The sequence below is a fragment of the Leucopleurus acutus genome (genome assembly GCF_964270905.1).
Source record: "Leucopleurus acutus genome assembly, chromosome: 6".
Classification (NCBI taxonomy): Eukaryota; Metazoa; Chordata; class Mammalia; order Artiodactyla; family Delphinidae; genus Leucopleurus; species Leucopleurus acutus.
The window spans coordinates 85,102,684-85,116,825 of record NC_139149.1 but is presented as its reverse complement, the minus strand read 5'-3'; the positions used below and the strand labels follow the sequence as shown (position 1 = coordinate 85,116,825).

Below are 14,142 nucleotides of genomic sequence, written 5' to 3'. Positions count from 1 at the left end.
TCTGATGATGCCCATTCTAGCTGGTGTGAGGTGATACCTCATTGTAGTTTTGATTTGCATTTCTCTAATAATTAGTGATGTTGAGCAGCTTTTCATGTGCTTCTTGGCCATCTGTATGTCTTCTTTAGAGAAATGGCTATTTAGGTCTTCTGCCCATTTTTGGATTGGGTAGTTTGTTTTTTTAATACTGAGCTGCATGAGCTGTGTATATATTTTGGAGATAAATCCTCTGTCTGTTGATTCATTTGCAAATATTTTCTCCCATACTGAGGGTTGTCTTTTCATCTTCTTTGTAGTTTCCTTTGCTGTACAAAAGCTTTTAAGTTTCATTAGGTCCCATTTGCTTATTTTTGTTTTTATTTCCATTCTAGGAGGTGCATCAAAAAAGATCTTGCTGTGATTTATGTCAAAGAGTGTTCTTCCTGTGTTTTCCTCTAAGAGTTTTATAGTGTCTGTTCTTACATTTAGGTCTCGAATCCATTTTGAGCTTATTTTTGTGTATGGTGTTAGGGAGTGTTCTAATTTCATTCTTTTACATGTAGCTGTCCAGTTTTCCCAGCACCACTTATTGAAGAGACTGTCTTTTCTCCATTGTATATCCTTGCCTCCTTTGTCATAGATTAGTTGACCATAGGTGCGTGGGTTTATCTCTGGGCTTTCTGTCTTGTTCCATTGATCTGTTTCTGTTTTTGTGCCAGTACCATATTGTCTAGATTACTGTAGCTTTGTAGTATAGTCTGAAGTCAGGGAGTCTGATTCCTCCAGCTCCGTTTTTCTCCCTCAAGACTGCTTTGGCTATTCGGGGTCTTTTGTGTCTCCATACAAATTTGAGATGATTTGCTCTAGTTCCGTAGAAACTGCCATTGGTAATTTGATAGTGATTGCATTGAATCTGTAGATTGCTTTGGGCAGTATAGTCATTTTCACAATATTGATTCTTCCATTCCAAGAACATGGTATATCTTTCCATCTGTTGGTATCATCTTTAATTTCTTTCATTAATGTCTTATAGTTTTCTGCATACAGATCTTTTGTCTCCCTAGGTAGGTTTATTCCTAGGTATTTTATTCTTTTTGTTGCAGTGGTAAATGGCAGTGTTTCCTTAATTTCTCCTTCAGATTTTTCATCATTAGTGTATAGGAATGCAAGAGATTTCTGTGCATTAATTTTGTATCCTGCAGCTTTACTGAATTCATTGATTAGCTCTAGTAGTTTTCTGGTGGCATCTTTAGGATTCTCTATGTATAGTATCATGTCATCTGCAAACAGTGACAGTTTTACTTATTCTTTTCCAATTTGTATCCTTTTATTTCTTTTTCTTCTCTGATTGCCGTGGCTAGGACTTCCAAAACTATGTTGAATAATAGTGGCGAGAGTGGACATCCTTGTCTTGTTCCTGATCTTAGGGGAAATGCTCTCAGTTTTTCACCATTGAGAATGATGTTTGCTGTGGGTTTGTCGTATATGGCCTCTATTATGTTGAGGTAGTTTCCCTCTATGCCCACTTTCTGGAGAGTTTTTTTCATAAATGGGTGTTGAATTTTGTCAAAAACTTTTTCGGCATCTATTGAAATGATCATATGGTTTTTCTTCTTGAGTTTGTTAATATGCTGTATCACATTGATGGATTTGCTTATATTGAAGAATCCTTGCATCCCTGGGATAAATCCCACTTGATCGTGGTGTATGATCCTTTTAACGTGTTGTTGGATTCTGTTTGCTAGTATTTTGTTGAGGATTTTTGCATCTTTATTCATCAGTGATATTGGTCTGTAATTTTTTTTTTTTGTAGTATCTTTGTCTGGTTTTGGTATCGGGGTGATGGTGGCCTCATACAATGAATTTGGGAGTGTTCCTTCCTCCGCAATTTTTTGGAGGAGTTTGAGAAGGATGGGTGTTAGCTCTTCTTTAAATGTTTGGTAGAATTCACCTGTGAAGCCATCTGGTCCTGGACTTCTGTTTGTTGGAAGATTTTTTATTTTTTTTTATTTTTTTTAATTTTTTTTTTTTTGCGGTACGCGGGCCTCTCACTGTCGTGGCCTCTCCCGTTGCAGAGCACAGGCTCCGGACGCGCAGGCTCAGCGGCCATGGCTCACGGGCCCAGCCACTCCGCAGCATGTGGGATCTTCCCCGACCGGGGCACGAACCCGTGTTCCCTGCATCGGCAGGCGGACTCTCAACCACTGCGCCACCAGGGAAGCCCTGTTGGAAGATTTTTAATCACAGTTTCAATTTCATTACTTGTGATTGGTCTGTTCATATTTTCTATTTCTTCCTGGTTCAGTCTTGGAAGGTTACACCTTTCTAAGAATTTGTCCATTTCTTCCAGGTTGTCCATTTTATTGGCATAGAGTTGCTTGTAGTAGTCTCTTAGAATGCTTTGTATTTCACGGTGTCTGTTGTAACTTCTCTTTTTTCATTTCTAATTTTATTGATTTGAGTCCTCTCCTTTTTCTTGATGAGTCTGGCCAGTGGTTTATCAATTTTGTTTATCTTCTCAAAGAACCAGTTTTTAGTTTTATTGATCTTTGCTATTGTTTTCTTTGTTTCTATTTCATTTATTTCTGCTCTGATCTTTATGATTTCTTTCCTTCTGCTAACTTTGGGTTTTGTTTGTTCTTCTTTCTCTGGTTCCTTCAGGTGTAAGGTTAGACTGTTTATTTGAGATTTTTCTTGAGGTAGGCTTGTATAGCTGTAAACTTCCCTCTTAGAACTGCTTTTGCTGCATCCCATAGGTTTTGGATCATCGTGTTTTCATTGTCATTTGTCTCTAGGTATCTTCTGATGTCCTCTTTGATTTCTTCAGTGACCTCTTGGTTATTTACTAACGTATTGTTTAGCCTCCATGTGTTTGTGTTTTTTACGTTTTTTTCTCTGTAATTTATTTCTAATCTCATAGCATTGTGGTCAGAAAAGATGCTTGCTATGATTTCAGTTTTCTTAAATTTACTGAGGCTTGATTTGTGACCCAAGATGTGATCTATCCTGGAGAATATTCCGTGCGCACTCGAGAAGAAAGTGTAATCTGCTGTTTTTGGATGGAATGTCCTATAAATATCAATTAAATCTATCTGGTCTATTGTGTCATTTAAAGCTTGTGTTTCCTTATTAATTTTATGTTTGGATGATCTGTCCATTGGTGTAAGTGAAGTGTTAAAGTCCCCCATTATTATTGTGTTACTGTCCATTTCCTCTTTTATAGCTGTTAGCAGTTGCCTTATGTATTGAGGTGCTCCTATGTTGGGTGCATATATATTTATAATTGTTATATTTTCTTATTGGATTGATCCCTTGATCATTATGTAGTGTCCTTCCTTGTCTTGTAACATTCTTTAAAGTCTATTTTATCTGATATGAGTATTGCTACTCCAGCTTTCTTTTGATTTCCATTTGCATGGAATATCTTCTTCCATCCCCTCACTTTCAGTCCGAATGTGTCCCTAGGTGTGAAGTGGGTCTCTTGTAGACAGCATATATATGGGTCTTGTTTTTGTATCCATTCATCAAGCCTGTGTCTTTTGGTTGGAGCATTTAATCCATTCACGTTTAAGGTAATTATCGATATGTATGTTCCTATGACCATTTTCTTAATTGCTTTGGGTTTTTTTTTGTAGATCCTTTTCTTCTCTTGTGTTTGTCACTTAGAGAAGTTCATTTAGCATTGTTGTAGAGCTAGTTTGGTGGTGCTGAATTCTCTTAGCTTTTGCTTGTCTGTAAAGCTTTTGATTTCTCCATTGAATCTGAATGAGATCCTTGCCGGGTAGAGTAATCTTGGTAGTAGTTTCTTCCCTTTCATCACTTTAAGTGTATCATGCCACTTCCTTCTGGCTTGTAGAGTTTCTGCTGAGAAATCAGCTGTTAACCTTATAGGAGTTCCCTTGCATGTTATTTTTCCCTGGCTGCTTTCAATAATTTTTCTTTGTCTTTAATTTTTGCCAGTTTGATTACTATGTGTCTTAGTGTGTTTCTCCTGGGTTTATCCTGTATGGGACTTTCTACGCTTCCTGGACTTGGGTGGCTATTTCCTTTCCCATGTTAGGGAAGTTTTTGACTATAATCTCTTCAGATATTTTCTCTGGTCCTTTCTTTCTCTCTTGTCCTTCTGCGACCCCTATATTGCAAATGTTCGTGTGTTTAATGTTGTCCCAGAGGTCTCTTAGGCTGTCTTCATCTCTTTTCATTCTTTTTTTGTTTATTCTGTTCCGCAGCAGTGAATTCCACCATTCTGTCTTCCAGGTCACTTATCTGTTCTTCTGCCTCAGTTATTCTGGTATTGATTCCTTCTAGCATAGTTTTCATTTCAATTATTGTATTGTTCATCTGTGTTTGTTCTTTAATTCTTCTAGGTCTTTGTTAAACATTTCTTGCATCTTCTTTTTTTTTTTTTTTTTTTTTTTTTTTGCTGTACACGGGCCTCTCACTGTTGTGGCCTCTCCCATTGCAGAGCACAGGCTCTGGACACGCAGGCTTAGCAGCCATGGCTCACGGGCCTAGTTGCTCCGCAGCATGTGGGATCTTCCCGGACTGGGGCACGATCCTGCGTCCCCTGCATCGGTAGGCGGACTCTCAACCACTGCGCCACCAGAGAAGCCCCCTTCTTGCATCTTCTTGATCTTTGCCTCCATTCTTTTTCCGGGGTCCTGGATCATCTTCACCATCATTATTCTGAATTCTTTTTCTGGAAGGTTGCCTATCTCCGCTTCATTTAGTTGTTTTTCCGGGGTTTTATCTTGTTCCTTCATCTGGTACATAGCCCTCTGCCTTTTCCTCTTGTCTGTCTTTCTGTGAATGTGGTTTTTGTTCCACAGGCTGCAGGGTTGTAGTTGTTCTTGCTTCTGCTGTCTGCCCTGTGGTGGATGTGGCTATCTAAGAGGCTTGTTGTCTCTTCCACTTTTAAGGACTCTGTGATTATGCTGAGTCCATCTGGATAACTAGGATAATCTCCCCAACTTAAAACAAGCTGATTAGCAGCTTTACTTCCCCTTTGCCATGTAGCCTAACATATTCACAGGTTCTGGGCATTAGGACATGGGTATCTTGGGAATCATTATCCTACCTACGGTATATAGTAAGTAACAAAGTTGCAAGACAGTTTGTAGAGTTTTAATTCCATTTGGATTTGAAAAAATGAATGTTGGTTAGAAATCATGTGGCATAAGGAGTAATCCACTTTAAGAAAACACTGTATTCAAGAATATGACACCAAAAGAGAAGAAAGGTCAGCTGCTTTATTCATTTTACCGATTCTCAACAGTTTTGATTGACAGGCAGTAGGACACAATTTGGTTTACGAACAGTGAATCAGTTGCTTGAAGTGTGCTTGTGCACTCCCACACCCTCCCAGAGCAGTTCTCTGGTTTCCCCCCCCGGGCATTGTTTAACTTTTATCAAGGGACCAGTTACTCCCTGATCTCTCATAGATGAGCATAGGTTAGACCTGGCCTCAGAACTTTTCTGTATGCTGTGAACTGTACATTTTACTAAAAGTTAATTACTATCACACACAAAGCAGAGTACCACTTAGTAATCATATTTATTAAATGAATAGCATTTATTAAATCTGATCAGATATATCTTTCATTTACATGTACCCTTCATCCAACTTTGAATGAGTCAAAATCTTTCTAAAATAAGCATTAGGTAGAGAGTAATTTCCTCCAGATATACAGATGGGAAACTGTAAGAATTCACAGGCAACCTGGAGTAAACAGATGGTCTTACATCATTCCTGCCGGTGTGGGCTCTTTTCAAAGCACAGTGACGATGCCATACCCTTTTGCAGAAAAATAATGAATTTGGCCCCAGTATTCACACATCTAAATTCACACATCTAAAACCCCGTTGCTCTTATTTTCATGAGTTTTGGTGCCCTTAAAAATGTGAATTTCTTAGTTGAAATGCATTGAGTGTTTTTGTCTGCCTGTCAGTATTTCTAACTCTTACTTTATTAAACATTGAGTTTCTGAAATGATAGGTCATAATATTTGTACTGTTATTTTCATATAGCTCTTTTCTATTAAATGGTAGATTTAAAAAATAGATATTTTAAATTCAAACTTCTTTCTTCCAGCCCTTTGGATTATGGTTTAGAATTGAGGTTGATTTGGGGAAAACACTGCTAGTTCCAATACATGGAAAACTTTGTTTTAATGGTGGAATTCTGTGTGTGTGCATTACTGGAAAATGAAATTAAAACTGTTTGAATCTGATACATTACTGGAGAGATTGCAGAAATTCTTTTTTTTAATTTAATTTAATTAATTTATTTATTTTTGGCTGCGTTGGATCTTCGCTACTGCACGTGGGCTTTCTCTAGTTGCGGTGAGAGGGGATTCCTCTTCATTGCGGTGCACAAGCTTCCCGTTACGGTGGCATCTCTTGTTGCGGAGCACAGGCTCTAGGCACGTGGGCTTCAATAGTTGTGGCTCGTGGGCTCTAGAGCACAGGCTCAGTAGTTGTGGTGCATGGGCTTAGTTGCTCTGTGGCATGTGGGATCTTCCGGGACCAGGGCTTGAACCCGTGTCCCCTGCATTGGCAGGCAGATTCTTAACCACTACGCCACCAGGGAAGCCCCAAGAAATTCTTGTTTACTTAATTGGTATTTAAGTGTTCATATGTCCCAGCAGCATTTGAAAAGTAGCCTTAATTTGTGTGTAATGAATACTTAACACATTGAGTTTTCAGATTGAACTTATTTATAATAAAAAACAAATGAAAAAAATCTGTTGCCTGACAAAGTACAGCTAGGTTGTGGGTAGTCTTTTCTCACTTTGACATTATATTTGACGATCAACAGGCATTTTTATAAGCTCAGTGGGCAGGCTCAGTCTAGAGATTCGACTTTGGCAGGCAGGATATGAAATAGTTTAAATAGTTTTGCTGTATATTTATTGCCCAGTGAATGTGCACTTGTTGGAGAGCTGCCTATTTTCTTCTTTTTTTAAAATCTGACAGATAAAATAGCAAACTGCTCTTTCACTGCTCTTTGTGCTTACCTGTGTTTTGCCATTTAGGGTTTTATATACCTTTTGCAAGGAGGGAATGATTTGGTGATGGAGTGCTCCCACTGACCGATGGACTCAAAGAAGAAAAGGTAAAACCATTTTTTCCTTTTCCCCTACCCTTCTAGGAAAACACAACAGACAGTTCCACTTACGTGTAGCTTCTCTTCAGTTTAATTTTCTTGTTGATGGCTATTAAGTAGGAATAGTGACATTTGTGTTGATTGGTAAAGAGAAAGATCATTACAATAAAGCTTGTTAGTGGTGTACACTTTGTTGCTAGTCCCTTTCTTATGCTTATAAAAGGCACAAAATGTCTTCACCATTTTGAAGCTTTTGAGGCCATTTTTTTTGTCACACAATTTCAAGTTTTCAGAAGTAGCCTTATTAATTGTAATTCTATCCTTAGAGAACTCGGCGCCATGAATGATATTTTGAAAGGAGGGTTAGATTTGTGACTTTCCTTTCATAAAAACATGGTTATGCCTAATTACAGTTCAGAGGAATATTATTTAACAAAAGTAGAGAAAATCCTAGGTATTATAAAATAAAGAAAACCAAAAAAAAGTTTCTGTGCCTCATTAAAATATTGGCATCACTGTTCTAGAAAAAAAGAATATGAAAATAAATGCCCCATCAATGGCGACACAAAGGAAAATATTATATAAAGGGAAACCCAGAGTATGTTAATGTGGCCTTTTCTTGGAAAGGGAGGCAGTTGGGATACGGTCATTGTTATACAGCTGTGTGTTTTATGTTCTTTGAACTAGGGTTATCAGATGGATAGAATTCTTTGGCTAGAACGTGAGTAAAGCATGAAGGATTTTACTGGTACCTGTTATAAATTTAGTTCTTAAAAATTTAAGAATTATAGAGCTTAAACTTGGTATAAAGGGAAATGTGGATCCCTATTCCTTCTGTCTTTCTCATCAAATACTTTTTTTTTAAATACCAAATTAAAAACTAAAAATTTAAAGTAAGACTCCAACTTGGGACATGTTATAACTTTAACATCTAAACAAGGAGTTAACGTACTGAGAAGTAAGAATCTTGAACTTTTAAATCAGAAAACTTCAAAAAATAGCCCAGGTTTTGTTTGCTTCTTAGATAGAGATAAGTAATTTGTGGGTTTATCCTCAAATCATGTATATAAATAGTAATTTTACCTCTGCTCCTGTGTCATAACCATGCCATAAAATAGGTGCCGAACTGTCTGACTCAGTCACCCATGTACTGGTAAAAGGTATAAATCTCATGACAGTATGAAGGACAAAAGATACAGTTCTGACCTGGAGGAACAAGCTATGTTTAAGCTATTTTTCTTGATGTTTGTAGCTCAACAGAAGCTGAAGGATCCAAAGAAAGAGGCCTGGTCCATGTGTGGCAGGCAGGCTCCCGTTCTGTAACACCAGAGAGATTGCCAGGCTGGGGAGGAAAGACTGTTCTTCATGCGGCCCTTGGAGTGAAACATGGAGTTCTTCTGACTGAAGGTATTGAAAAGCACGGCTTAGCCAACACTAACTGAGACTCTGACCGGTGTCGGAGCGTATAGAAGCCGCTGAGAGTTACTGGGTACGAGGGATTCTGAGTGAACTTTGCTGGAACTTATGCTTTTTTTGTTTTCAAAATATGTTCTTACTCCCTTCATCAGAAATCAGATGAGTTCTTATATTTAAGATGTACCATAACTAGAATAAAAGGGAGAATTACAGTTTAAAAATTTTAGTAGTGATAAGTACATGAAAAATGAGATTTTTTAAAAGATTACATATTCAGAGACCCTTTTACTATACCTTTGTTCATTAAATGTATCAGAATAATAATGCTAATAATAGCTAATGTTTATTAAACAATTATATGTGCCAGGCACTGCACTAAGCACTTTGTATGTATTATCTCACTGAGTCCTCACAACCACCTTATGAGGTAGCTGCTGTTATTATCCCCACTTCACAGATGAGGAAGCTGAAGGTCAGGGAGGTTAAATTGTTTTCCCAAGCACACACGACTATTTAAAGGGTCAGAGTTAGGATGGGAACCCAGAGAGTCTAATATCAAAATTTGCTTTTTAAATCTCTTGGCTGTACTGTCTCAGTACCGTTTCTCTCAGGCATAAATAGCAGCTCATAAGAACATATAATAAAATCTACAAATCTATATCAGAAACATAGGCTATAATTTATAGACAGCGCTGCCTTTAATTTTGATGGTACTTTACCGACTAAGTCATGGCAGATTTGATTTGGGTCAGGACTGCCATCAGCTTCACTAATTTATAAATTTCTACTCTGTAAGTATTAATATTTAACAATGCTTTGGTATTTTCCTTGTAGGAACTAAGGGAAGACAGATTCTAGGAAACAAAGCTTAAATCTGACCATGGTGGTTTTTTGGGGCAAACATGGATTTCTTTCTAATTTCTTTATTATTATGTCACTTTTATTATAATAATACATAATACTATTATTATTATTGTATTAGGCCAGAATTTGGAGAAAGCCTTATTTTTCAAATGTGAACTATATCCAGTACCTGTGGGCTTCAAAATCTATAGTTCTCAAACATTATATAAATAGAGTTCTGTTACTGTCGTTTTATTAGCCCCTCAGTAAGATATTTAGGAATCCTTCATGAGCATATCTTTAAACATATAGAATCAAACCTAAAAGCCTGGGAAAACTGAGGGAAAACTTAAAAAAAAGGTAAATAACCTATGTTCATGTTTAAGCAGTGTTCTGGTTTAAGTGTCAAAGTAACAAAAAATCTCAGCTCACACAAATGTGTAGCTTGAAATGGCACAAAGATCTCTGGTACTTTCTTTTCTAAGTGAGGAAGTGGTACTGATTCAAGCTTTGTCTCTATTCAATTTAACCATTAGCTCATAATTCAATGAGGACACCTCATTGACTCACTATTTTTGAGGTATTCCAGGTTAAAAAAATGATGTCTAAATATTCACTTCTCTGCAATTTGCTCTGGAGAGACTGTTATTCTAATGGAATATAATACCAATTGAAAGTGTTGGTGAACTGTTGCAAGTGTGTTATGTCACTTGGGAAGAAAAGTTTAAAAGATCTTAACCAGTGAGCTTATTTTCTCACTACTCTATCCGAATTAGAAATTCCCTAATAAAAACTGATCTTCCCTCTAGCCACTATTGTGTTTTTCCTTACATAGATGTTGTAGTGAGTTTGAGTGTATAAATGTATCTGCCATGTGTAATAGGCCAAAGATAAAGTATGCCTTTTTTTCATCAGCAACTCAATTGCTGCTGGAGGAAAAATAGTACCTATTTTCATTAATTAAAAAAAAAAATGGGTGACCCTCTGGTCACATAGGAAAGAAAGGATGGTGGGCTTTTTTAATATTTTTCAAAACCCATGGCCAAGTCTTCGTTCCATTTGAGTTTTTTAGCTAGCATAAATCATTTGCACATACCCCCAAATTTCCCCAATACCTGCAGTAAAACCAAGACTTGGTAGCACACGTGAACACAAATAGGTTATCATCATTCATGTACCCAACTCACTGGTGCCTTCCCTTTTAATTCTAAAGCTAGCCAGTCATGGCTTCATTTGTTTTTTTTCTTTGTTTTGTTGTGATTTGCTTTTTAAACAAATGACACCTCAGGAAGGCTATCTAGTACACAATATATATTATAAATAACATTTTAAAATTATACATAGTATGGTACACAACGTCATGTTAACATTGGTGCCCTCAGTCCAACCTGGAGGTATAAAGCTAATTTCATAGTTTTGGCTAAAGTGAATCTCTAATATTTTTATGTCATTGCATACTTTTTTGCTGCTCTGACTTATGCAGTAGTAGTGAATGTTGTAGATATTAGCAAATGTGTCTGTTTTATCTTCTGCTTATTTTATCTGATCATGTCATGGTCATTATTTTGTCTTTGAACTCTTGGAATCTGCTTCTGTAATAGCCTGCAATGATAGCCATTAGTAACGGATCGATGCTAGGAGTTTGTAGGATAAGGCTGAAGGAGAGGAGCAATACCCTTCATTTGAAGAAGTCTCCTTTAATTTGTAGAAATTGTCACTATATTTCTGAATGTTAAAAGATGTTATTTGTTAAAAGATTCATAAGTGTGGAATGCTATCTGCTTCAACCAAATTTCTACAACTCTGCTTTTGAAAACTAAAAAAAGAAAAAAAATTCTATTTTGTTAAACCTAGAGGGGACTAAAAGTTAGCTGATAAAATTTTAGTTAATTCACTAACTCCCTCCCTTTTTTTTTTTTTTCCAAACCTTCAGATGGTGAGGTCTACAGCTTTGGGACTCTCCCCTGGAGAAGTGAACCAGCAGAGATTTGTCCGAGTAGCCCCATTCTAGAAGAGGTGCTGGTTGGGCAGTATGTTGTTACTGTGGCAACAGGGAGTTTCCACAACGGAGCAGTGACAGAAAGTGGCGTAGTGTACATGTGGGGGGAGAACTCTGCTGGCCAGTGTGCGGTAGCTAACCAGCAGTATGTTCCGGAACCAAATCCTGTCAGCATTTCTGATTCCGAGACCAGTCCTTTGTTAGCGGTCAGGATCTTGCAGCTGGCATGTGGCGAGGAGCACACTCTGGCATTGTCCCTAAGCAGGGAGATTTGGGCATGGGGTACCGGTTGTCAGTTGGGTCTCATTACCACTACCTTCCCAGTGACAAAGCCACAAAAGGTGGAACATCTTGCTGGGCGAGTAGTGCTACAAGTTGCCTGTGGTGCGTTCCACAGCTTAGCCCTGGTGCAGTGCCTCCCTTCCCAGGATCTGAAGCCAGTGCCAGAAAGATGTAACCAGTGCAGCCAGCTGTTAATTACAATGACTGACAAAGAAGACCATGTGATTATATCAGACAGCCATTGCTGTCCATTAGGCGTGACACTGTCAGAATCCCAGTCAGAAAACCAGGCCAGCACTGCCATCAGCCCCTCCACTGAAACCCTTGATGGCAAGGGAGAACTGTTTGAGAACACCTTCGTACAAAATGAGCTGCCTGCTGCTACCGAACTGAATGTTGGAAATGTTCAGACCACAAGTGTTGAGACCATTTCCTCCCCACAAGATGTCATGGGAACACCTGAAATTTCTTCTGCAAGAAGTATACCATCGTACCCTGACACTCAGGCAGTAAATGAATATGTGCAGAAACTGTCAGATCATTCAGTAAGAGAGAACTCAGAGAATGGTGAAAAGCCAGTGCCATCTCAGGTACCTGCTAAATTTTATAATATAAAGTTGAACCATATGAGTTTTCTTGAGAAACTTTAAAATACCTAAGGGTTGGTACCATTTTTTTATTTTTTGAGTTTGACTATTAATCTGTCTTATCATGCAAGCCTAGATAAGGAAAACCCTGGATTAATTCAAAATTACTCTTCATGTTCAAATTCTGGCCCTTTATTTATGATGTTGAAAGATGTTATTCTGGGATTCTTTTGTAAGTAGAAAAATCCCATTTTTTTTTTTCCAAGTACTTTTTCCCCCATGGCTAAGGTGGGCCCCTGAAGTGTTTAATCTAACATGACTATATAGTCACAAAGAATTCTCTTATCTGTATTTGTAGCACTCTTCAGATACTGTTGAGAAAAATCCTTTCCTTCTTTATCAGAGAAGTTTGCTGTGTGGCAGATCCCTCCCTCGCTTATAGGCAGACTTGAAACTGACTGGCATTACATACTGTTCGAATTCTTTTCAGTTATACCAGTGGTCCTCACTGGGCGTCACTGGGTGGAGGGTTTTATATTCTCTTCATCTGGTTTAAACTACTTTCACTTTGAAAACTTGTAGTAAGTGGAGAAAAGCTATTTACCAGGGGCATGTAGTAAGCTGTGTCTCCCTACTTAAAACAAATTGTTCTAAAGGATACTTGTTTTTTTTTACTCTTAGTGGAAGCCTTTTGCTTTTGCTTTTCCAGAACTCTAAGAAAACAAATCTAAACAAAAACGTATAATCCTAGGGACTTCCTTGGTGGTCCAGTGGTTAAGACTCAAAAAAAAAAAACTAATCATAAAAGAGCTGCCTTGTGGCGTTGCTTTCAGGTTTTTGAAACCACATAGCCTCTGGATTCTTCATCACTGTTGTTTACTGGTTCAGAATGGGAACATGGCCTAGAGGTGTTTTTAGAAACAGTTTTTATTTCACAGTCTACTCACCGAACCTTGTAGATGTTTGATTTTTTAAAAAAAATTTTTTATTAAGAAGCTGTTTGGAGAAAGAAAAATCTAAACAAAGCGAAAGTAATAATTGAACAGGACTCGTACATGCTTATAAAAAAGTTAGATTTTGACTTTCCAAAAGTCATTTCTCTGATTTATTAAAGTTGTAGTTAAAAGTTTATTTACTGTTTATTTGAATAATAGATTATCATCATTGAAATTGCACTTTCCTTTGGAACTGTTTGGTTAAACATTTAAAGTTTTGGTTACCTATGCTAGTTTTGGCAGTGTGTGTTTAACTAAGTGTAATTCCATCTTTGTAAATAGTGTCTCAATCATACAGCTAACCATTAGGAATTGATGTGGCTTAGGACAAGTTTTTTTCTTCTGGCCAGATGTAACTGAAAGAATATCTCACGTTTGTGAAATAAACTAAAGTATTTGGCAATGAAGCATATATTTCATTATTGCATTTTGCTGTTGGTTGATTGGAACCCCTGAAATTATGTTTTCCATCAAAATTGCTGGGCATGTGTTTTTGTTTTATTTATTTACTTATTTTATGAATTGTTAAATATAATTAAGTAGAGGAACCAGTTAGAACAATAGTTTAAAGTTTATATAAGGTAGAGTTTTTTTGACTTTCCTCCACCTAATGGTAAGAACTCTCTAGATTAGTCACCCCTAAATACCATCACTGCTTCTGTTATGAGCTTTTGTAAATAGATGGTGGAAATAGTGACACCAGTTTTTCTGAACAAGTTATCATGAGAACTGTGTCACCAAGGAAGTAATAGACTTTGTATTTATCTTTTTTTATATGGTATATTTGTTTATTTTGTTGGATATTTTAATTAAAGACTCACATTTTGTTGAATTTAGTATTGAACAGAATGTATTGAGTGCCTACTACATGTCAGGCACTGTGCAGGGAACAGGAATTATTTCCTTTAAGAAAAATCAGAAGTCAGTGTTAAAAAA

The 14,142-nt window shown here is 37.3% G+C and overlaps 1 protein-coding gene across 4 annotated transcripts in view; it reads left to right on the top strand.

Annotated features, from left to right (window-relative positions):
* Window positions 1–14,142, top strand: part of ALS2 (alsin Rho guanine nucleotide exchange factor ALS2) — an 86,857-nt gene that overhangs the window by 10,674 nt on the left and 62,041 nt on the right. For all 4 annotated transcript variants that reach the window (XM_082840788.1, XM_082840787.1, XM_082840786.1 and 1 more), the window contains 3 exons: window positions 7,014–7,093; window positions 8,337–8,491; window positions 11,277–12,214. In XM_082840788.1, the coding sequence (XP_082696914.1) occupies window positions 7,074–7,093; window positions 8,337–8,491; window positions 11,277–12,214 (1,113 nt within the window). In that variant the 5' untranslated portion in view covers window positions 7,014–7,073. The remainder of the gene's footprint in view (window positions 1–7,013; window positions 7,094–8,336; window positions 8,492–11,276; window positions 12,215–14,142) is intronic.